This window comes from Ahaetulla prasina, chromosome 7, assembly GCF_028640845.1.
Source record: "Ahaetulla prasina isolate Xishuangbanna chromosome 7, ASM2864084v1, whole genome shotgun sequence".
Lineage (NCBI taxonomy): Eukaryota > Metazoa > Chordata > Lepidosauria > Squamata > Colubridae > Ahaetulla > Ahaetulla prasina.
The window spans coordinates 91,254,651-91,280,498 of record NC_080545.1 but is presented as its reverse complement, the minus strand read 5'-3'; the positions used below and the strand labels follow the sequence as shown (position 1 = coordinate 91,280,498).

The 25,848-nt window shown below is 42.7% G+C and overlaps 1 protein-coding gene across 3 annotated transcripts in view; it reads right to left on the bottom strand.

Moving 5' to 3' along the window:
- SOX5 (SRY-box transcription factor 5) overlaps nucleotides 1-25,848 on the bottom strand; it is a 623,404-nt gene that overhangs the window by 345,748 nt on the left and 251,808 nt on the right. For all 3 annotated transcript variants that reach the window (XM_058191770.1, XM_058191771.1, XM_058191772.1), the window contains exon 4: nucleotides 10,419-10,505. In XM_058191770.1, the coding sequence (XP_058047753.1) occupies nucleotides 10,419-10,505 (87 nt within the window). The remainder of the gene's footprint in view (nucleotides 1-10,418; nucleotides 10,506-25,848) is intronic.

Sequence of the window (25,848 nt, the reverse complement as noted above, 5' to 3'; positions counted from 1 at the left end):
TTAGGTCTATTCTTCCTGAATGTATTCAGTTCGGACCAGGGTTGGGCTGCTGGGGGTTCTCAGGGGTTCGGGAAAACCCCTAGCTAAGATTCTGTGCAGTTCGGAGAACCCCCACATCCCACTCCTGGCTGGCCCCGCCCACCCCTCCCCGCCCCTCCCAAGAGTCCCCACGCAGCCTGTTTTGGATGCAGGTAAGTGCAGGGCATGCGCAGAGTCTCGGGGAGGGCGAAAAACAGGCCTACCGGAAGTTTGGGAAGGCCAAAAACGGGCCCATATCCGGGCTCCAGAGGGCCTCCGGAGCCTGGAGAGGCCATTTTCACTCTCCCGGAGGCTCAAGGAAAGCCTCCAGAGCCCGGTGAGGGCAAAAATGCCCCTCCCCCCCCATAGGCGCAGGAGGCTGATTAGGCCACGCCCACCCAGCAACCGGGCAGAGAACCCCTTGCTAAAATTTTTGAAGCCCATCCCTGGTTCAGACGAAATAAATACACTGGCGGTTCTCTAGGTAAATTGCTGACGGAAGCCATGATGTCCTCCCACATGGCATGAGACCGTTGTGCAAAATTGCCCCCTTTTTTTTTTTTGCTTTCCCAACTGAAAAAAATAAAAAGGAAAAAAAATAAAAAGAAGAAGGCTGACAATCAAAGATCGTTCTGAACCCATCTCACTGCAAGGGACCTTAAACAGTTCCACATCTGCAAAAGGGTTGCTGCTTCTAAAGCATTCGAGCTGCATTAGCCAAAGGTTTAAAACTTAAAAACATTATCCTACTGATTAGCCTCCTTATTTCTGCTTCTCCTCCTTCGAAAGCAGATCACGCCAAAACCCTTCAGACTTTTGATTCCAGCTTCCAAATGACAGGATCCTAAGTAGCACATAATTGATTACTCTTCCTAAATCGAGAAGGGCCCCCTTCATCCCAACTCCCAATCATGCTCACTTTCCTGCTCTTTCAACTTGTCTGGTATTACTTAAATTGAATTATCCATTCCAGCCCATAGACAGATTCTGCCTAGAGACTCTTTATCTCATGATTCTGCATGTCACCTAACAGATTATCCTTTTTAATCCATACATAGAATCTATGTAACATGTGTCTTTAATTCATAGCACCGATGAGCTATAGTGTCACTGAACAGATTATTTCTCTTAATCCATTATTGGCAGTTATAAAAGTGGATTTAAAAAAAAAACTGGAAGAAAACCCATATGGCCTATCTTTAGTTTAGGGCAAAGTAAATAATGTCATATATGAGAGACAGCTTGATCTAAATATCCATCGCTGATGCTTTGAGCCACACCTTCAAAGCACACATTGATTTTAAACTAACAGGGATTTTAATAGATGGTGTTTAGGCATGTTAAAAACAGAATTTCTGCCTGCATTGTGTTCTTTTAAATCTGGAGTTGGGGAGAGGTGAATTTTGTCCAAGACAAAACCGATCACAATTGGATGTGATTGACGGTTAGAGTTTCTTGCTAACCAGCATTATTTACATGAAAAGATAAGACAAGAACTAAACTACATTTTACACAGAGTTAGCTTCTGCTTCTCTGACTCTGAAAACACTGGTGAACATGACTTGATTTCAGCTCTGTCCTAAAAAGCTATATACAAACTTGGATCAAAAATATATTTAATATATTTAATAACCAGTCTAATTTCTGGTACAAGCAGAAACATTTCTAACAATATTTCATTTAGTGACCATTCAAAGTTACAACGGCATCAAAAAAAGTGACTACCATTTTTTCCAGGGGTGAAATGTTCCCGGTTTGGACCGGATCGCCCAATCCGGTAGCGATGGCGGTGGGTGGTTCGGAGAACCGGTAGCACAAATCCCTGCCCGCACCCCATGGCCAGCTGAGCCATGCGATCATCAGAGGTTTTTGTTTTTTTTTTACTTTTAAAATGCTTTTAAATGTTAAAAAAAAGGCTCTGATGATCACGTGGCTCAGCTGGGATTGTCAGAGCCTTTTAAAAGCATTTTTTCTACAACCTCTTTGGCCGAAGAGGTTGTAGAAAATAATGCTTTTAAAAGTAAAGAAAAAAAAAAGTTGGCCATGCCCACAGAACTGGTAGTAACAAATTTTACATTTCATGCCTGGTGTTTTCACACTTTTTTTCCACACTTTCACCCTTTTTCAAAAAAAAATTTGTCCCGGGGTCCTGTGACCATCTTTTGCAACCATCTGACAAAGCAAAGTCAATGAGGGAAGCCAGATTCACTTAACAGCCGTGTTACTAACTTAACAGCTGCAATGATTCCCTTAACAGCTGTGGCAAGTAAGGTTGTAAAATGGGGCAAAGCTCGCTTAACAAATGTCTCCGTTAGCAATGGAAATTTTGAGCTTAATTGCGGTTGTAAGACGAGGACTACGAGGACTGTATTTCAAAATGACCAAGCCAGCTGAACCTCCAGAGAAGAAGAAAAAATTTGGTGTCACAACTTCAGGATCACCTCTGAAAGACTAGATTTGTGCCGCTTGCTAAAAACAGGTAGCCTTTCTTATATCTTTTCAATAATTTTCACACACACACCCAAAAAAATGCTGGCTATTAGATACTGACAGCCTGAAAGGCTTCAGTCAGGTCCGGTGTTTGAGAGGGGACAAATACTCAAAACGAGATGGGTTGAAACCCCTGACAGCTCCCTATAAAAGGGCAAGCTGTCAGAGAGGCAAGCTGCTGGATTGTAGATCATTGTCATATAAGGAGCTGTTGTCTGAAGCCTGTTTCTAGTCTCTTCACTCGCCCAGCTTAACACTGGCCATGCTCCATTTGACAAAGGAGGACACAACTCCCCCCCTACCCCAGCAGCATAATGTGCTTAAATGCCCATTATTAGTGACACGTCATAAACCAGAGCTAGCTTTACTGACTTTGCTCTTCTGAAGGAAACAAGGCCCTGAATTCCTCCCAAATGTGTACATATATTGACAGGGAGACGTACAACATATCAAGTTAGTTTTGATGCCTTGTATATTTGAAATTCCAGGGCTTCTCCGATACACTTGGAATATGTTCTTGATTAAGGATTCTCACTTCATGAATTTGTGAAATTCAGCACAGATGATGTTTACAGTGATTTTTCGGTTCAGCTTCCTCATCACGCATAGATCCAAAGCTGGTATTGGAAGAAGAGCCACATTTCGCCATAGATATTATATTTTTTTACTTTTCAAAAGCACTCAAGTTGGCAGTCTTGCGGCATTTAGGACTGCTTCTGTGACTGGGATAGGATTGGACTGCCTGATGCTTAGCACATGTTTTTTTTTTGTAATGTTTTATAATACAGTTGTGATCATTTCTATTAACCGGTAAAATTGATCCGTGAAAACATAAATACCAGGAGCAGAACGCCTTGCTCTCATGAGCAAGTGAGAACATAACAACATTCCCTTAAAACAGGGCTCTCCAACCTTGGCAACTTTAAGACTTGTGGACTTCAACTCCCAGAGTTCCTCAGCCAGCTCTGGGAGTTGAAGTCCACAAGTCTTAAAGTTGCCAAGGTTGGAGACCTCTGCCTTAAAAGGCAGATACAAATCCACCTTTTGGGGTTATTTAAATTTGCATCGCGCACACGCTCTGCAACCCTTTCCTTTTTTTTTAATGCATTGGCTTTTTATAGTTTTAATATGGTTTTTTAATGTTGCTTTGATTTCTGATCAGGAGGTGCCCAGTGTTTGTTGTTAAGATGGACAGCTATCTAAGTGTTATTTTATTTATTTGTTAAATTTATATGCTGCCCCTCTCACTGATAAACACTCCTGTAATAAATGAATGAATGAATGAATGAATGAATAAATAAATAAATAAATAAATTTCAGAATTTCTCTTCCAGGATCCCTTGCAATATGCAATACGTTTCACCAAATTCACATCATACAGATAAGAAAATACGAAAACAAGCCAAAAGTTCCAAGGAAGGACAATCTATTATATAATAGGGTTAATAGGAATTTCTCCTCTACAGGTAGTCCTCAAATTACAACCGTTTAATTACAAATTAAATGGTTTAGTGACCATTTGCAGTTACAACAGCACTGATAAAAAGGCACTTATGACCATTTTGCACACATGACTGTCGCAGCATCCCCGTGGTCACGTGATCAAAATTTGGACGCTTGGCAACCGGTTCATACTTATGACGTTTGCACTAGTATCCCAGGATCCAGTTTCATCTGGCTCAGGAATTCTGGGAGTTGAAGTTCACAGATCGTAAAAGGGCCACAGTTCCCTATCCCTGCATTAGATTATCACCGGATCTCACTATGGGGCGAATTTGAGATGGAAAGAATAATATCTACCAGCTAAGAAATTATGTGAACGCTGAATCATCTCAAAAAAAGGCATGAGGAATCTCTCTTTTGTTTTCTTTCCTTCATTGCCTTTTTACAAGGACTTTTTTTTCCTAACGCAAGGCGTGACTTGGGAAGAGCAAATGAAATAGGATTACCGTAAAATGCAAACCAAGTAAATGTATATTCTAATATTCTAACCAAGGAGCAGTTTTAGGTCCAACTTACCTTATCGACTTACAATTTAGTGACCGTTTGAAGGTACAACAGGACCGCAAAAAGTGACTTACGATCATTTTTTTCACACTTATGACTGTTGTAGCATCCCCATAATCACAGGACCAAAATTCAGACGCTTGGCAACTGGCATGCATATATGACGGTTGCAATGTCCCAGGGTCATGTGTTCACCTTTTGTGACCTTCCGACAAGCAAATCGATGGGGAAGCCAGATTCACTGATCAACTGTGTTACCAGGGGTCTGCAACCTTAACCATTCAAAGAGCCATTTGGACCTGTTTCCCACAGAAAACACCGGGAGCCACAAAACCTGGGTGGGCGTGGCCAACTCGATGTCACTCACTTCCACCAGTCACATGACCACCCCCCTCCCCAGTTACGCCTACCCATTAGGGCAGAGAACTGGTTGTTAAAAAACACCGGGAACCACAAAACCCTTTTGAGATCTCTCTCTCTCCCTCCCTCCCTCTCCCTGTATCTGTCCGTCTCTGCCCTGGCTGCTTCTCCATCTGCTGCTGTCACCCTTACCTTCTCAGGCTAGGTGAGGAGTGACTGGGAGGGAGGGGTGAGGATAGCCAATGATGGGATCACCCGACAGGAAGTGTTGTGCCTCGCTCGCTCCCCCCGCTGCAGCCGGGCCCCTCTTATCTCCTGCCGGATGCTGATAGTACAGAAGAATGTCCTGGCATGCCTCCAGCCCCCAGCCCTGGCACCACGCCTGGACAAACCGAACAAACAAACCTCCCTCCGATAGCATGTGCACCTGAAGCCAGCCACGAGCTGGGATTACCAACAGCTGGAGACGAAACGATGCAATGGATAGATCCACGCTTCCGGAGAATGGAGAGGCGATGTCAGCAAAAGGAAGGGAGGGGCAGGCCTGGATAAGTGCTTGAGTCATGGAGCCACACCCCATGGCCTATATAAAGGATCTGCTTTCTGGCATTCTCTGAGTCAGGCAAAGTCTAATCTGAATTGCTGAAGTCACACCTTGGATTCCTGCCTGCCCTGAGGACTCTGATAGGACTTTGGCAGAGCTGCAGAGGCACGCTTGATACGGACTTCCCCGACTCAGCCATCAGAGGAGGAGTGGGACACAACAGGAAGCCACAGAAGGGCCCAAAGAGCCGCATGCGGCTCTGGAGCTGCAGGTTGCTGACACCTGTATTAGCTCAACAACTGCAGTGGCCTCACTTAACAACGGTGGCAAGAAAGACTTGTAAAATGGATCGAAACTCACTGAACAATTTTGGGCTCAATTGTGGTCATAAGTAATGGACTACCTGTACAGAATCTGAAATGCTTGCATAGACAACCTGGGAATCTGTCTTTCTCTCCATCTCTTCCTTATGGAGGCATCTCACGAAGCATCCTAGGAGCGTCTTATGAAGCAGATGGGAATCAGGGTGCAAACCAATCAATGCGCACATCAGAGGCAGAGAGAAAAGTTATCTTGTGTTTTTCTTTATGAAAAGGCAGGCTACTTTTGTTCTTTTTTTCCTCAAACGTAAAGAGGAATTCAATGAAATTTTCATGAGTTGAGTCCAGGGATGATGTACAAAGTGTGTGTGGGGGGGGGAGGAGGCTTTTATCTTGATGCTGCGCCTGTCATCTTGCAGATTTTGACAACAACCCCCCCCCAATATGTCTGATGCCCTATTTTATCCAAAGTGGCACGGCCAAGGTAAACACATCAAGCAATTAATTAAATGGAAGAGCTGGGAAATCTTTAATAAGGACCTCCTGTTCGTGAAGAAAGAACACCTCCAATATATGTGCAAATAAGAATGGCTCTAGTGTTGTTTTGGCAAACTTTGCCGTAACAAAACTTGGCTTGTTGCTCCTTATGAAGGGCCAAGTGCCATATGGTAGAACGTTCATCCTGATTGGCCTTCCATTTCTCCAAAAAAGAAGGGCAAGCTAAAATCATTTATCAACTCAACACCTTTGTTTCTGCTATTGGAATGACCAATTTCCCCAGCTGACATTCGGTTAGTAGCAACAGCAATAAAAGAACAGAGTTGGAAGGGACCTTGGAGGTCTTCTAGTCCAGGGGTCTCCAACCTTGGCAACTTTAAGATTTGTGGACTTCAACTCCCAGAGTTCCTCAGCCAGTGCTGGATGAGGAACTCTGGGAGTTGAAGTCCACAAGTCTTAAAGATGCCAAGGTTGGAGACCCCTGTTCTAGTCCAACCCCCTGCTCAAGCTATACGATTTCAGACAAATGGTTGTCCAATCTCTTCTTTAGGTGATAGAGCACAAACAGTTCTGAAGGAAGAGTCCTTGATACTCTTTTAAGCCTGATTGTTTTCTTGAAGACATTTCGTTATCCAAACTAAGTAACATCATCCGTGCTAGTCTAGCGCTGATGATGTTACCTAGTCTGGTAATGAAACGTCTTCAAGAAAACTATCAAGCTCAGAGAACACCAAGGTCCCCTCATTTCAACCCTGAACTATAAATATTCTCCTTTATTGGAACTTCTGAAGGCAATAAGAATAGACTCAAGGGGAAACCAGGCCTTTAGCAAGGTCTTCTTCTACACCTCTTCTCCTTCTGCTTACCGATTTCCCCACCGTTTTAACTCTCTTTTTTTCAGTTAAAAACCACATTTGTCCTCTCCTGGGAAAAGTTTAGTCAGAGTGTCGTGTCTTTCGATTATGAATTCTCTTAACAAGGAAAATCTCTTTAAAAGCAGGATTTACACAAGACAATGAATCTCAGCCAGCTTTGGGGGGGGGGGGTGGTATGATCATTTTAGACACAACTAGAGATGATGATTTGCTGGAATCTGCTTTTTCTTCCAATCCCAAAGAGTGGAAGCAACTGAGTTAAAAAATATACCGAGTAGCTGAATTTAGGAACTGACAGCATTAGAATTTTGCCAGGGGAGGAATTAGGCATCGTCTTGGGGGAGATGCTCTGCTCTGCAGAGTTATACTTGCCCTTTGACCCCTTCATTGTTGTTTGCAACTGAGATTCTCCTCCAGCGTCTCATGAATCCTCCCTTGGGAAACCAGATCCTTTTAGCAGGGACCCTAAGATGGACTCTTGATTTCCTCTTCTTGACTACCTCTTTGATTCAGCCTTCAGCCGGCAAATTAAGAAAATCAGGCTACAAACAAATGACTGTTTTAGCTGTAAGAGGCTACTCATCAGAGATTTTTCTAGTCCACTTCCCACAGCTTTTTCCCTACATTAGACCAGCTATGCCAATTACTTAAGAGTGATTTATAGTAATTACAGCAGCAAAAGCAGGATGCAAGAGGAGGTTGCGCTGACTTCTCATTGCTGTCATTAATACTCCTTTGCTTAAAAGAAACCTAACGGGATAAAACAGCAGGGACGGGGATCTTGAGGGTTGTAAGTTGGCCTTCTGTTAGGACACGAGCTCTGGCGAATGCCTAAAAGGGCAACTGCTATTTTTAATCTTATCAATATTTATATTTATTTTCATTGGTTGCCCACAAATTTGATTCCAATGTTCCTAGCCGCTGGCACATGATTTTAAAGTAGCAATCTACTTTAGTAAAAAGTTTGATTTAAATACAATGTGTGTGCATGTGTGTGTAAAATTGCATCCGTCATGACTTATGTGTTGTCCCCTTGGACATGTCTTCTTCCAAAGAGAAGGAGAAGCTAATTTTGAAGAGCAAGTGCCTTGAGGTCTGCACCAAATACATTTTCTCTATCTCAATTTTCAATCTTGGGATCAAATTCTGAAGCAAAGCCCCATGATCTAAGTAACATGCCAGTCAGCAGAGAGATGGAGAAATGGGACTATATTTGTTTATTTATCATATTATCATATTTATATTTATCTATATATATTTATACTATATTTATATATTATCATATTGCAGGAACTGGGTATGTCTAGTTTAATGAAAAGAAGGACTAGGGATGACATGATAGCAATGTTCCAATATCTCAGGGGTTGGCACAAAGAAGAGGGAGTCAAGCTATTCTCCAAAGCACCTGAGGGTAGAAGAAGAAGCAACGGGTGGAAACTAATCAAGGAGAGAAGCAACTTAGAACTAAGGAGAAATTTCCTGACAGTTAGAACAATTAACTAGTGGAACAACTTGCCTCCAGAAGTTGTGAATGCTCCAACACTGGAAGTTTTAAAGAAGAGGTTGGATAACCATTTGTTTGAAGTGGTTTAGGATTTCCTGCCTAAGCAGGGGGTTGGACTAGAACAGGGGTCTCCAACCTTGGCAACTTTAAGACTTGTGGACTGCAACTCCCAGAATTCCACAAGATGGGCCTCTGGTGGCTCAGACTGCTAAGACAGTCTGTTATTAACACAGCTGCCTGCAATTACTGCAGGTTCAAGTCCCACCAGGCCCAAGGTTGACTCAGCCTTCCATCCTTTATAAGGTAGGTAAAATAAGGACCCAGATTGTTGGGGGCAATAAGTTGACTTTGTATATAATATACAAATGGATGAAGACTATTGCTTAACATACTGTAAGCCGCCCTGAGTCTTCGGAGAAGGGCGGGGTATAAATGCAAAAAAAAAAAAAAAAGATGAAGTCCACAAGTCTTAAAGTTGCCCAAGGTTGGAGACCCCTGGACTAGAAGACCTCCAAGGTCCCTTCCAACTCTGTTATTCTATGATTCAGTGATTCTATATTTATATAGAAGGTTGACTCAGCCTTCCATCCTTTATAAGGTAGGTAAAATGAGGACCCAGATTGTTGGGGGGGCAATAAGTTGACTTTGTAAAAATATACAAATAGAATGAGACTATTGCCTTATACACTGTAAGCCGCCCTGAGTCTTCGGAGAAGAGCGGGGTATAAATGTAAACAAAAAAAAAATAAAAAAAAATACAGCTGCTGTGACAAAAATACAAGAATTTCAGCTTTAACAGGACAATAAGGCCAATTTTTACCATGTCCTGATGTCTGTCTTAATCTCAGACGAAGAGGAACAAAGTGAAGTGAAAAACACATGACCAAAACAACTCATCATATTTACAGGCAGCCCTTGACTTACGACAGCAACTGAGCCTGCAACTTCTGTTGTTAAGCAAGGTAGTTTTTTGGTGAGTTTTCTCCATTTTACAACCCTTTTGCCATAGTTGTTAAACAAAATATTGCAATTATTAAGTGAACCGTGCAGCCAATAAGCGATTCTGGCTTCCTCCGTTGATTTTGCCATCTGGGAAGATTGCAAATCATGATCTTGTGATCCTGGGAGATTGCAACGTCATAAATTACATGCCAGTAGCCGAGCGCTTGAATTTTGATCACGCGACTATTGGGATATGCCGTATTTTTTGGAGTATAAGATGCACCTTTTTCCCCCACAAAAAGAGGGTGAAAAATCTGGGTGCTTCTTATACTCTGAATGTAGCCCCACCCAGCTTCTCAAACAGAGGTTTCAGAGGCTGAAAGAAGCTTCAGAAAAGAAGCCCCCAAAAAGAGCTTCAGAGGCTTTTTTTTTTTTTCTGAAGTTCTGTTTTGGAGGCTTTCAGAGGCAGAAAAAAGTGTTTTCTGAAATGGAGTTTCAGAGGCAGCAAAAAAAGCCAAAAAAAAGCCAGCCACAGAGCTCACAACCAAGGAACCTGTTGCTAAAATTCACCTCTGAGAATAGCTGATTGGGGGTATTCCGGGAGGCCAATCCACCTGCCAATCAGCTTTTTTCTTTTCCTCCCCAAAAACTAAGCTGCGTCTTATACTCCAAAAAATACGGGTAAGTTGTAAGTGTGAAAACCGGCCAGAAGTCATTTTTTTCAGTGCCGTTGTAACTCCGATTGTTCCCTAAACGAACGGTTGTCAATTGAAAACTACCTGCGCTCCAATGTCTTTTTTCTTTTCTTTTCTTTTTCTTCTATTCAATTCTGTTCTTTCGTGAATAGAAATAAGCGTTACCTTTTATTTCTCCAAAGTTCCCTGATCCCATGGCAAGGAGCTTGTCTTTCCAATCTTTTGATAGTAGTTTTTCAATACTGGGTGTTTCTGAATGACGAGAAAGAGAGAGAGAGAGGGAGAGAGAGAGAGAGAGAGAGGGAGAGAAAAAAAAAGAGACAATCAACCTGGCTGATAGCACAATAGAACTCATTAAAAGTCTATCCGCTAAAAATAAGTGCGATCCCATCACGGACCCCAGTTCATAATGACTTCATCAACATACTGATAAGAGGGGAAAGCATGGTTAAAAAAAAGAAAGAAAGAAAGAATGCATTTTGTCACCTGCTGTTTCAAAATCATTAGCTTTTCCTCTCTCTGAACAAAGCTGTCTCCATATGACAATGGGCACACAGAAACCTGGCGTGTATTGTTTTTCAATTTACAGAACAAGTTTCTGCTCATAATGGATGCTTGTCAATTTCAGGGTGTTAGCCTGCAGTCAAAAAAATATAATTATGTTGATAGAATGCACAGGGCGGGTGAGGGTGGGGAGGGGAAGGAGGAGGAGAGGGGAAAAAAAAAAAAAACAAGGCAAAGAATTAGCGACTAAATCTGCTACATGTAATTATATCCCTCGGTGTGTTTACAATTACATCCACTTTACAATGTGTTTAAACATAGTGTGGTGGTAAGCATGCTGTGGCAAGATTTCTTGCCCCCTCCCCTCAAACCCCTCTCCCCTTGTAACACACTCACGGCAAACAATAAGTGTAGCAGTTGTAATAATAATCCAAAAAGAGCTCGGAATAGTAAAGGAAGGTTGTGCGGTGCTCTGAATTTGAAAAGGGAGCTTGAGGATGCGTGCAGGTGAAAATGTGGCCCGTTTTGCAACTTTAAAGCTGTTCACAGGTACTATTCCCAGGCAAAGCTAGGAAAAGGCCTGGAGAGGTGCGAATGAGGAGCTAAACTCTGCCTTTTGCATCCAGGGGAATCTAGGAAATGTTACAGCTGCTTTAAAGAGTTGCAGACAAGAGGCCAAGTCCTGCTAAATGAAGTCCATCTAGAGCAGGGGTCTCCAACCTTGGCAACTTTAAGACTTGTGGACTTCAACTCCCAGAATCCCTCAGCCAGCAAAGCTGGGAGTTGAAGTCCACAAGTCTTAAAGTTGCCAAGGTTGGAGACCCCTGATCTAGAGTCATAGATTCACTGGGCTAGAAAGGGCCTCAGAGGTCTTCTAGTCCAGGGGTCTCCAACAGGGCTGGGCTTCAAAAATTTTAGCAAGGAGTTCTCTGCCTGGTGGCTGGGTGGGTGTGGTCATGGTGGGTGTGGCCTAGTCTGCCTCCTGCACCAGAGACCCTCCTTCCCTGATCTTCTGGTAGGCCTGTTTTTTGCCCTTCCCGAGCCCCCACACGTGCTCTGCACTTGCTTGCATCCAAAACAGGCAGTGGGTACTCCTGGGAGGGGAGGGGTGGACGGGGCCAGCCAGGAGTGGGATTTGGGGGTTCTCCGAACTGCATAGAATCTTAGCTGGAGGTTCTCCCGGACCCCTGCGAACCCCCAGCAGCCCACCGCTGGTCTCCAACCTTGGCAGCTTTAAGACTTGTGGACTTCAACTCCCAGAGTTCCTCGTCCAGCTGGCTGAGGAACTCCTGGAGTTGAAGTCCACAAGTCTTAAAGTTGCCAAGGTTGGAGATCCCTGTTCTAGTCTAACACCCTGCTCAAGGCAGGAGTCCTTATACCACTCCAATCAAATGATTGTCCAGTCTATTCATGAGAACCTCCAATTAATTCCAATGATGGAGCACCCACAACTCCAGGAAGCAAGCTATTCCATTGATTAATTTTTCTCACTGTCAGAAACTTCCTCCTTAGTTCTTGGTTGCTTGTCCCAATCTCTTATCCCGATCTCTCTTAGTGACAGCCTCTCCAGTACTGGAAGACGGCTATCATGACCCGGATATATTGTCCATGAATTTATTCGAGAGATTGACCTAATAGGCATTAATATGGGGGTGGGGAATTAGATTTATGAATCTAATTTCATTTATACACTCTGTAAATTAGTGTGCTAAAAAAAAAAAAAAGAATCCCACAATTCCTTAAAACAAAGTCTGGAAGATTAGATTCTCAGTGTTGGATCAAGTTGATTAGAGATAGTAAGCAACTCAATGTGTACGTTGCTTACTTCACCGTTTTTCAACTTTGGCAACTCTAGGATGTCAGGACTTCAACTCCCAGAATTACCCAGCTGGAATATTGGCTGGAGAATACTAGGAGTTAAAGACTGGGAATTCTGAGAGTTGAAGTCCACCCATCTTAAAGTGGACATGGTTGAGAAACATTGGCTTACTTAAAAGGTATGTGTTTATGATTTTATAAGTTTTATCCAATGGTGGAATTCAATTTTTTTTTTACTTCTGGTTCTGTGGCCGTGGCTTGGTGGGCATGGCAAAATCCCCATTCCCTCCCCACTCCAGGGGAAAGATATTGCAAAATCTCCATTCCCACCCGATTCTGGGGCCAGCCAGTGGTGATATTTGCCAGTTCTCCGTACTACTCAAAATTTCCGCTACCGGTTCTCTGAAGCGCTCAAAATTTCCGCTACCAGTTCTTCAGAACCTGTCAGAACCTGCTGAATAGCACCCCTGGTTTTATCCACAAACAATTTCATCATTTATAATTGTTTGTCTCTGTCCTTGCTTCTCCCATGAAACTTTTTTTTTTAAAATATATTTTTCTTGCAATTATAAAGTACAAAACCTAATACAACCCACAGGACATTCAACTTCCTTCCAAACAATGTGACTGTATATTCTAGTCAGCGGTGAGAAAGGTTCACAATGTAATAGCTTTCAATCCTGCGATTAGTACTGCATTCAGTTAGAAAATGGAGCGCAGTAAAATGTAAGTGCTCCAGTATGTTCCATCTAAATAACAATGGCCACAGTGACTATCTTTTATCTTACAACATTAACCGCTATCCCCCCACTTCTGTGCTCAGGTCTAATTTGAGCCAGTGTTTGTCTAAACCCCTACTTGGGGACTGAAAGGGAGTTATATGTTAACTTTTCAAAGGAACTGTCTGGTTTAGAGACGGCACATTATTAGCAGCTGGTAAATTTCCTCTCCAGATAACAAATTGTTGATTAAACTGTCTAATTTTGTTTTCCTTGTTTTGTTTTTCAAAACTGACATCTCCATACTACTGTAAATGACAGTCAAAAGCCGGGAACAAACTGCTAAACAATCCTAGGGTTATTTTGGTTTAGCCTGCTGCATGAACCTTGCACTTTTCTCAAACATGGCTTATTATTCAAAGTGAAATGTATGAAGCTGATTGATGAGTAAATTTAGGAAATATTCCCATATCGACTTCTCCCAAGGCTTTGATCGCAATAGCCTCCTCAGCCTAGATATATTGATCGTGTTGCAAGAAATGGGAATAGCTGTATTTTGGGAAGGGCTTCGGACTTGTAAATAAATTGAGCTAAGCAGTCACGCTCCAAGTTTAATGTAAAATGTGTCATATTTTGAACTTGAAAATTATGACACCATGGATTAAGAATAACACATGTTATCCTAGTGCATTTGATTCTCTTCCGCCCTGTTCCTTCCAAATTTAAAAATTGCAATCTGTTGACTCCCAACTTGGAAAATGCAAAGCCTTTGCATTGTTCACGACTGAGAGGGTGTGCATAAGATCGTTGCTCTATGCTAGAATTGTATGTTGCACGTTCTTGGTATCCATTACCAGCCCAAATCCTGTCTAAGTGCGATACGTGGCATATTTTGCAGGTTGTCACTTTCCCACACTCAACTCCACGGTCACCTATAGCCATTGACAAAATCTTGGCTCCAGATAAGAGCACCTAGGAACTCAAGATGAAATTCTGGAGAAATATTCCTCGTCTACGTTTATACCAGTAAGCAAGATGGGGTGGCTTCTGGCCCTTTAAAGAGATGCTACCTCTGTTATTTTCAAAGATAGCATTGGCTAGTTCATGGTTTGGGGATTAAACCTAAAATCATAGATAAAATGTTGACAGAACCAAATTATACTTTAGTGAGATCGTCCCAAAGGTGCTTTTTTCAATAGGTAACTGAACTGTGTTGTTGTTGTTTTTTCCTTTGAAAACATTTCACTCAGTGGTAAAATCCAAATTTTTTTTACTACCATTTCTGTGGGCGTGGCTTGGTGGTGTGGCAGGAGAAGGATACTGCAAAATCTCCATTCCCACCCCACTCCAGGGGAAGGATACTGCAAAATCCCCATTCCCTCCCCACTCCTGGGGAAAGGATATTGCAAAATCTTCATTCCCACCCCACTCTGGGGCCAGCCAGAGTGGCATTTGCCGGTTGTCCAAACTACTTAAAATTTCCGCTACTGGTTCTCCTGTCAGAACCTGCTGGATTTCACTCCTGGTTTCACTTGATATCCAAGAAGCTTTTCAGTTCAAACTGAACCGAACCGAAGAAGCTGCTTAGAGGAGAAGCGAAATGTTTTCAAAGAAAAAAAGGAAAGTCTAGTTGCCTTTTGAAAAAAGCACCCTTAGGACAACCATGACCTGGATGATCGAGAATCTCCAAGGACTCCACAGAATCTCCATAGTGAGAGGAGCTGGACTGAACTCAACCACAAGTCCCTAAGAAATTGTTTGGCCTTTTGAGAAATGGTTCTCAATAAATATTAGTAAAAATGGAGAAATTAGAACTGGAGGCCCGAAGGAAGATGTGATTTATATAATTGAGCATGGAAATATTAAGACACAAAATGGAAAATGTGGAAAAAGAATACTTTGGCAGAAATTGAAATAAAGTGAAATGTATTTGGATATGTTAAATTGTATAAGAGCTGGTGATTCAATTCTACAGAGGAATTATTGAGTCTGTCATTTGCACCTCTATAACGGTCTGGTTTGGTTCTGCAACCCAACAAGAAAGACACAGACTTTAGAGGATAATTAGAACGGCAGAAAAAACAATAGCTACCAACCTGCCTTCTATTGAGGACCTGTATACTGCACGAATCAAGAAGAGGGCCGTGAAAATATTTACAGATCCCTCGCATCCAGGACATAAACTGTTTCAACTCCTACCCTCAAAACGACGCTATAGAGCACTGCACACCAGAACAACTAGACACAAGAACAGTTTTTTCCCGAACGCCATCACTCTGTTAAACAAATAATTCCCTCAACACTGTCAAACTATTTACTGAATCTGCACTACTATTAATCTTCTCATCATTCCCATCACCAATCTCTTTCCACTTATGACTGTATGACTGTAACTTTGTTGCTGGTAATCCTTATGATTTATATCAATATATTGACTATCATTTGTGTTGTAAATGTTGTACCTTGATGAAGGTATCTTTTCTTTTATGTACACTGAGAGCATATGCACCAAGACAAATTCCTTGTGTGTCCAATCACACTTGGCCAATAAAAAATTCTATTCTATTCTATTCTATATGATATGACCAATACTCTGTTCATAAACTATGTATGTGTGTAGTGGGGAAAATTGAAAAATCAATAAAAACTTGTTTAAAAAAAAAAGTCACCCAGGTGGCTTTCAGGGCTAAGATGGGATGTGAGTTCGAATCCCATCTTGGCCAGGAAAGCCAGCTGGGTGACTTAGTCTAACTGGCCTCCAGGTTGGGAGAAATGGTTCTGTCGACTGAGACGGGATGGCTTCTATTTTGCTTCATTCCATTATTAGTTCAGGTGGTCCTCAATGTATGACTATCATTGAACCTACTCAATACAATCTTATGTTTTGATGGTCATAAACTGGATCGATCATGTGACCAACCTGATTTTGGTACCTTTTTTTTTTTTTTTGGCGATGGATACTAACCAATGACTGCTCTTGTTAAGCAAATTCAGTGGTCGTTAAGCCACTGTTAAGCTTTGCTTTGGGTGCAGTTTTGCGAAGCCCCAGAAATGTCGAATTTTGGCAAAAACGTCATAAAATGTGGTCACATAACCACATCTGCAAACACCTGTAAATGAGGCCTTGTTGTCAAGTGCCTGGAGTTCAGTCATGTGACCATCAGAACTTAGAATCCGGGTTGAAAACCATAATCCCTGTTTTGGGCTGGTCGTAACTTCAAATAGTCATTAAGTGATCGGTCGTAAGTCAAAGACTTATCTGCAGATAATTACAGTGCCTACATAATATTATGGATATTGCTTTGTTTACTGCTTAGAGACCGCTGTGACTAAAGCACTTAAATAAGTTTGACTTATTTCAACATCTTTATCCCAAACATGATTACATCTCGAATCCTTACTATTTCTTTTTTAAAATGTTCTACCTTTCTAATGTCTATTTCACGTTCTTCTGAAGAAAAATGGGTGGAAGAAATTCCAAGAGGAATTAGGATAGGATATAAACCAAACCGAGGAATGCAATAAAAAGTCATCCATAAGCAGGGGTGGGCTTCAAAAATTTTAGCAAGGGGTTCTCTGCCCGGTCGTTGGGTGGGCGTGGCCATGGTGGGCGTGGCCTAGTCAGCCTCCTGCACCACGGTGGGGGGTCATTTTTGCCCTCCCTGGGCTCAGGAGGCTTTCCTTGAGGCTCTGGGAGGGCGAAAATGGTCTCCCCAGGCTCCGGAGACCCTCTGAAGGCCAGAAACAGGCCTGTTTCTGGCCTTCCCGATTTTCCGGTAGGCCAAGTTTTCACCCTCCCCAAGTTTCCACACACACCCTGCACTTACCTGCCTCCAAAACGGGCCGCGTGGGGACTCCTGGGAGGGGTGATGTGGGTGGGGCAAGCTAGGAGTGGGATTTGGGGGTTCTTTGAAGAGCACAGAATCTTAGTTAGAGGTTCTCCCGAACCCCTGCAAACTCCCAGCAGCCCACTCCTGGCCATAAGCATAAAAACAATTAAGACTACATTTTGAAGGCAATAAGAAAGCAATCAACCTTCTCCAAATCATAAAGTTCTAATAAGGTTCCACACTGTGGTAAGAAGCCTCATCTAAGTGTTTCAGGAAAACACGATGATGGGACCGATGAGACCTCCTTCTTCTACAGCGCGGTTGCCAGATGTTAGCCAGATGCGCAACGTTCCATCCAGTCTACATGGATGCAGAACAAGTAAATGTGGACAATTCTACTGAAAGCGGCGTTGAGAATTGAACAAAACCGTTTAGCAACCTTGAATAAATAATATAAACATTGCTATTTTCTTTTTGTCTTTCTGAAGTTGCTTAAAAAAAAAAAAATCCTTGAGCGGTAAGTAAACAGGCCAAGCGTACCACAGTATTTGCCGTGGAAGACTGTCAGTCATTAAAAGCTAACAAACCTTCCCGAAGCAGGAATGCGGTAAAAGAAATCTATTCTGGATTAACAATAGGCTATGGCACCATTTTACTTCTAAACCTATTGTAAGCAAGGTCCAGGACAAAGCCTTCCTCCTACAGCTAGACAAAGTATTCACCTTTGAGCACTGATAAAAGAAACAGCAGACTTGTGGTTAAAGCAACAGTAACCTGATTTAGGATGTGAAAAAGACCCAGTCGGTTGCCACTAGCCGTAGCGCAACAGCATTGGAGATGCACTTGAAAGAAATGTGACTTCTGAATAGACAACCTCGTTCGTTGATGGGCAAAACTACATGGGGCCATTTTCAAAATGGTGCTGAAGCATTGATGTACTAGTTCACAGGACTGCCAGTGAGTATTATCCGTTATGAGCCACGGTGGCGCAGTGGTTAGAGTGCAGTACTGCAGGCTAACTCACTACTCACGCCAGTTCGATCCTGACCAGCTCAAGGTTGACTCAGCCTTCCAGCCTTTCGAGGTGGGTAAAATGAGGAGCCAGATTGTTGGGGACAATAGGCTGACTCTGTAAACCGCTTAGAGAGGGCTGTAAAGCATTGTGAAGCAGTATATAAGTCTAAGTGCTAGTGCTAAGTCCCTTCTGCTCTTGAGAATTCCATTGGTTCTTTTGCAACCGTTCTCATTCTCTTTAATATTTTTCCTTTAAAAAAAGAAAAGAAAAAACTTCATAATACAGTTCTTAGAGATGACACTTTGTGCCAGACAGAAATCGATCTGAAGATATCTAGGTATCTAGTTATATATGGAGGCACTCAAATTCCAAAGGTCATTCGTGCTCATTTCTCCTTATTCCCCTAATTACGATATTATATAGTCGATCAAAAGGGACGTGGTAGCTCAGTGGCTAAGACACTGAGCTTGTCGATCGAAAGGTCGGCAGTTCAGCGGTTCGAATCCCTAGTGCCGCGTAACGGGGCAAGCTCCCGTTACTTGTCCCAGCTTCTGCCAACGTAGCCATTCCAAAGCACGTAAAAAATGCAAGTAGAAAAATAGGGACCACCTTTGGTGGGAAGGGAACAGCGTTCCGTGCACCTTTGGCGTTGAGTCATGCCGGCCACATGACCATGGAGGCGTCTTTGGACAGCGCTGGCTCTTTGGCTTTGAAACGGAGTTGAGCACCGCCCCCTAGAGTCGGGAATGACTAGCACATACGTGCAAGGGGAACCTTTACTTTTACCTATAGTCGATCAAAAAGAAATTCTAAAGGACTCAGAAAACAATATAGACTCTCCCTATCCCCAAGAAGAGACAACATTTGTAAAACAGATAAATTTGGAGGTTAGTAGATAGCTGCCCCATGGAACAGGATTTGGACAGGATGACTTGGTATTAAGCAACCAATTATTATTACATTTTAAATGGGGATAGGCTTGATTTAAGATTGCAGGAAGAAGGGGAGCCCTAAATAATCAGAGAACCAATAATTTTAAAGAAGTCAGTTACTAACTTTAGGAGATAGGAGGAAGAGCTACAGTGATGACAGTGATCAGATAAGAAGGAACGCCCACGGAAGGAACATGGCTGGAGAAAGGGATAAGGGTTTTCAGATTTACAAGGTTCTGTTACTATAATCCAGGGCTCTCCAAACTTGGCAACTTTAAGAGTTGTGGATTTAAACTCCCAGCCATCCCCTTAAAATGGCCATGTTTGGAAATCCCTGCTATAAACTTACAATTAAGGTACTGTTGGTACTCGTGGTTTTGATCTCCTGACTGGATTACTTCAAAGGGCTGACAGCTCTAATGAAAAATCTGTTTTCAAGGATTTAACACTTCCAACATTTCTAGGCTGAGGGTGCATGATTGGAACTCTTATGATCTCACTCTTTCACCAAAAATGTAGACTGCAGCATGGCAGGTTATCTGTAGTACAAAGACCTGGTATATCAAACGAGCAATGTGGAGTCCTAACGTCTCCAAATCTGGCAGGGAAAGCAAGATCAGCTGGCATTCAATGGAGACCATATTGAATCAGATGGACTGGCAACCTGACTTGCATTCTTGAGCCGCTGCTATCTCACTGAGTTGGCTTCAACTTGCATAGCTAGGCAGCAGTTGAGAGTAGATCTAACCTTCTAATTCAGTGGTTCTCAACCTGTGGGTCGCGACCCCATTGGGGGTTGAATGACGATTTGCCAGGGGTCGCCTAAGACCATCGGAAATATGGGAAGTATACTTGCGAGTCAAAGAATTGCGCTTCAATGGTTGACTCCACAAGCCAGCTGCAGGCTCTTCAAATCGCTAGCCGAATTCGGCTTCAGGCGCGATAAATTAAAAAAGAGAGAAATCTTTGCTCTGATTTCTCCCTCTCAAGCCAGCTGCAATCACTCCTAATTGCTAGCCTAATCTGGCTTCAGGTGCAATAAACTTAATAGGGGAGGAGTCTCCGCTTTAATACCTCCGTCCTCAAGGCAATCGCAAGCAGTTCAGATCGCTAGCCAATACGGCTTCAGCCACGATAAATTAAAAAAAACAGTTTGCCGCTTCCCCCCCCCCTTCTGCGGCATTTTACGGTTGGGGTCGCCACATCGTGGGGAATTGTATTAAAGGGGTCGCAGCACTATAAAGGTTGAGAACCACTGTTCTAATCAAAAGAAAAATCTCTAATCTCACTATCAACCTTCTCTGAATCCACTTGTTATTGCATTTTTCTTTCCCAGAGTTCATTGGGCATCACATCTAAATTCTTGCTACCATCCCCATTTTATTCCCGTACATTTTAATCTTGGTCAACCACCCTGTGAGTCTAAAGAAGAATCGGATGAGCTTAAGGCGATCTAAGAAGGGATGCGGTGGCTTCAGGGGCTAAGACGCTGAGCTTGACGATCGAAAGGTCGGCAGTTCAGCAGTTCGAATCGCGAGTGTCGCGTAACGGGGCGAGCTCCTGTGACTTGTCCTAGCTTCTGCCAACCTAGCAGTTTGAAAGCATGTAAAAAATGCAAGTAGGAAAATAGGGACCACCTTTGGTGGGAAGGTAACAGCGTTCCGTGTGCCTTTGGTGTTTAGTCATTCCAGCCACATGACCATGGAGACGTCTTCAGACAGCACTGGCTCTTCAGCTTTCAAATAGACTCCTAGAGTCAGGAATGACTAGCACCTATGTGCGAGGGGAACCTTTACCTTACTGGCTTAACAACAATAAAGTTATCAAATCGAAAGTAAAAGTTAGGTCACCTAACCATCATCATGGTTGATCGGGCTATGAAAAATGGATGACGTTGGGCCTCATTCCGGTACCCTAAGCACTGTATCAGCCTGCCTTTTCCCAGCTTTCTCTGGCGGCATCAATGTTTTGGAAAGAAAAAGGAAGAATCTGGTGTTAAAAGAGAGAGAGAGAGAAAGAGAGAATCTTACCTTCCTTGGCTTAAGATTTGAACTCTCCCACTGCTGTTATTCTACCAAAACCTATCCTGTTTTGATTCATTAGGACCCTGTTCCTCTTTGGCTTTCCTGCCTTAACATTCTCCATCTCTCTCTCTCTCTCTTCCTTTCCTCCACGCTCACTTTGACAGCTGTCTTCCCATCATCCCAACAGGTGCTATTAGTCCCTGAACAAAGGGTGAGGCTTTTAAGCCACTGGCTGTTGACAAGTGAAAAGGAAACAACTAATGGCTCGGCACTGCTCTTCTCCCTGGGTCACTCAGCCAACGGTAATCGCTATTATTTTTATTTATTAGTTCTGCGGCACTGTCCTCTAACCTGTCTTTGCCCACCCGCCTCCGCTGCCTTCATTCCATGACAGCCTGGAGCATTTTAACTTTTAATAAAAAAAAGGGGGGGGGAGAGCACCCCCCCACACACACACACACAACAACTGAGCAAGCTTTTTTGGTAAAGTGCCTGGCTAATGAATGTTGTCCATTTAGAGCTGGATAATTTATGATGTCAGCAGAGGTGGGGGGGGGCGGAAGGGAGCCGGCACCAGGATTTCGGATGTTGTTTAATGGTGAGCACTGAGAGATGCGAGCAGAGAGGGAAAAAGAAGGGAAGAAAGGAGTAAGAGAGAGGTTAGGCTGGGTCTTTCTGTCCTGAAGATGTGGGAACGAAGGTTTTCGTTCACACCAGCAGATAAAGTTATAGGCTGTCTGAAGTCATAAAGTGGAGCCCTTAAACCTGGCTCTGTACCGAGGTGAGATTTGCTGCCAGAACTCTTGTGGCATGTTTGGATTGTTTAACTGATGGTTGCATTTCCCTACATTTTACCTTGGTTATCTATTCTGTTGTAATTCTGTAAGCCACCTAGATTCATATAGTTTAGGGGAGGGAGGGAGGGAGGGAAGGAAGGAAGGAAGGAAGGAAGAGGGAGGGAGGGAGGGAGGGAGGGACAAGCAGCCAGATATAAACAGTTAATAGATAAGATGGACAGAACAGATCGACAGAATGGATGGATGGATGCATGGATGGATGAAAGGATGGATGTAGATAAGATAAGATGATAAGATGATAAGATAAGGTAAGGTAAGATTGGATGGATGGATAGATGATAGATAGATGAGATGGATGGATGGATGGATAGATATAGATAGAGAGACAGATGGTATATATATATATATATATATATATATATATATAGGTCTTTGGTTGTTCGGGTTTTCTCCCGTGTAAAATTGGAAGTGTCTTGGCGATGTTTCGACGAAGTCTCATTCGTCATCTTCAGGCTTCAGCTTCGTGCTTCTGGGAGCAATGTGTGATCGCAGCTGTTTCTTCCTTTTAACTGCTAGTGGGGGTTTGAACTGATTGGGTGGGAGCTTGGCTGTGCTCTGATTGGATGGGGGTTTTTCTGTGCTCTGATTGGATGGGGGTGTGTCCTGTGTTGGTGGGGGCTTGGTTGTGCTCAGTCTAGTCTGTGCTGCAGGGGGATTTGAGCTGGTGAGCTGCATAGCTGTTGTTTGGCTTTGTGGTCGTGCTACATCTTCATAGTGGGTGTCAGTCTGCTGCATGAATGGATTGGAGGGGTTTGAAATGGCTAATGTTGCAGCTGCGGCGATAAATTTCGATAAATTTCGCCAAAACTGAACACTTTAACAACAGAATAATCAGAGAAGCCATTGAGATAGAAAAACGCCCACACAGCATGAACAAACGAGATGACACCTCCCGCCTACTAGCCATTTGGAAACCCGCCCTTATTGACAAACGAGTCCCTAACACGAGGAATGACACCAGACCCACACTCACAAGGTCCACACAGGATGTCACCACCGCACATCCACCCAGAAAGCAGACCCAAACCCACACTGATCATGAAGCACGACCAAGGACCAGAAGCCAGACCGCAGCTGCAACATTAGCCATTTCAAATCCCTCCAATCCATTCATGCAGCAGACTGACACCCACTATGAAGATGTAGCACGACCACAAAGCCAAACAACAGCTATGCAGCTCACCAGCTCAAATCCCCCTGCAGCACAGACTAGACTGAGCACAACCAAGCCCCCACCAACACAGGACACACCCCCATCCAATCAGAGCACAGAAAACCCCCCATCCAATCAGAGCACAGCCAAGTTCCCACCCAATCAGTTCAAACCCCCACTAGCAGTTAAAAGGAAGAAACAGCTGCGATCACACATTGCTCCCAGAAGCACGAAGCTGAAGCCTGAAGATGACGAATGAGACTTCAAACGTCGCCAAGACACTTCCAATTTTACACGGAGAAAACCCAACAACCAAAGACCTATATACAAACACCCGCGAAAACCTCAGAAAACAAATATATATATATATATATATATATATATATATATATATATATATATATATATATATATATATATATATATATATATAGAGAGAGAGAGAGAGAGAGAGAGAGAGAGAGAGAGAGAGAGAGAGAGAGAGAGAGAGAGAGATGATGGATGGATAGATAGATAGATAGATACAGAGAGACAGATGATAGATAGATATAGACATAGATCGATACAGATAGAGAGACAGATGATTGATAGATCGATACAGATAGAGAGACAGAGACAGATGATAGATAGATAGATAGACAGAAAGACAGACAGACAGATCAATAGATAGAGACAGATATATAGAGAGAGAGACAGATGATGGATGGATGGATGGATGGATAGATAGATAGATAGATAGATAGATAGATAGATAGATAGATAGATAGATAGATAGATAGATAGATAGATAGATCCCTATTTTACTTAGCTTCCCTCCCCAAACCATACGAATTAAATATGGCACTATATAATTCAATGGTATTTTAGGCTACTGTATTTTAGGCCTACTGTACTGTAGGCCATCAGAAGCAACAATAAAAGCATTAAGACAATGTGAATTACTTTATCTGGAACAACTCTTTAAAATGCTGCCTGAAAATATACACGATGTTGGGTTACAGTTATTATTTCATGTGCAAAATAGAAAGTAAAAAAATCATCACCAGGAAAAAGAGATCCAATGAAATGCTGGGAAGCCTTCTTTGAAATGTGACAGCATGTTTTACCACTGGAAGTGAGAAGTGAACCATTCATGCCTGATGCTAAACAGCTTCTCATCCTGAACCCTTCTTGCATAACATATGTGAAAACAAAATCACAAGCATTATTGTGCCAGATGCCAGAAAAACATTAATTTTTTTCTTAAAAAAATATCCTCCATAAATCAGAGCAAGGTACCGTTTCACAATAAATAAAAAAAAAAGATTTGCCTCCCTCTTTTTTTCTCTTCGATATAGAAGATATTTGCATAAAATCATAATGTCAAATTAAGTAGAAATTATTAAAGCAAATGTCAGCTTTGAATCTGCTTGAAGCGGGGGTGGGGGGGAGGGAGGGAGGGAGGGAACGCTTGTAAGATTCATTTGTGAGGTTCTTGACTAAAATACAGGATCCCATCTGCTTTGGCAACTTATTGGACTCATTCACACTTGTTGCTGTTCCTAGTATTAAAATACTTCTATTCTTCTCTGAAAGGATGCGATGGCTCAGTGGCTAAGACGTTGAGCTTGTCGATCGAAAGGTCGGCAGTTCAGCGGTTCGAATCCCTAAGTGCCGCGTAACGGAGTGAGCTCCCGTTACCTGCCCCAGCTTCTGCCAACCTAGCAGTTCAGAAGCACGTAAAAAAGGCAAGTAGAAAAATAGGGACCACCTTTGGTGGGAAGGGAACAGCGTTCCGTGTGCCTTTGGCATTGAGTCATGCTGTCCACATGACCACGTAGATGTCTTCGGACAGTGCTGACTCTTCGGCTTTGAAACGGAGATGAGCACCGCCCCCCAGAGTCAGGAACGACTAGCACATATGTGCAAGGGGAACCTTTACTTTTACCTTATTCTTCTCTGCACTATTTCTGGTGTAGATAAACGTAGCATTTCCCAATGCTGAACTCTTTCAAAAAAAAAATCAATTTGTGAATAAAGAAGTTTTTTAAAAAATGGACATCGGTACCAAGTTATAGCTGAGGAAACAATCAGAAATATGAATACAGGTAGTCCTTGACTTATGACCACATTTCTGCTAATAGGAATGCTAAGTGACTCCTATTAAATGAGTTGCTCCCAAATTTATGACCTTTTTTGCCATGGCTGTTAAGCAAATCACAGGTAGTCCTTGACCTATGACCATAATTGAGCCCAAAATGTATGTTGCTAAGTGAGAAATTGGTTAAGTGTGTTTTGCTCCATTTCACAATTTTTCTTGCCACATTTGCTTTTTTTTTTTAATTTGCATTTATATCCCGCCCTTCTCTGAAGACTCAGGGCGGCTTACACTATGTCAAGCAATAGTCTTCATCCATTTGTATATTATATACAAAGTCAACTTTTATTGCCCCCAACAATCTGGGTCCTCATTTTACCTACCTTATAAAGGATGGAAGGCTGAGTCAACTTTGGGCCTGGTGGGACTTGAACTTGCAGTAATTGCAAGCAGCTGCTGTTAATAACAGACTGCATTAGCCTGTTGAGCCACCAGAGGCCCAACAGTTAAGTGTATCCCTGCATTTGTTAAACTAGTAACACTGTGGTTAAGTGAATCTGATTTCCCCCACTGACTTTGCGTTGTGAGAAGGTTGCAAAAGGTGATCACATGACCCTGGGACACTGCAACCATCATCAATACGAGTCAGCTGTCAAGCATCTGAAT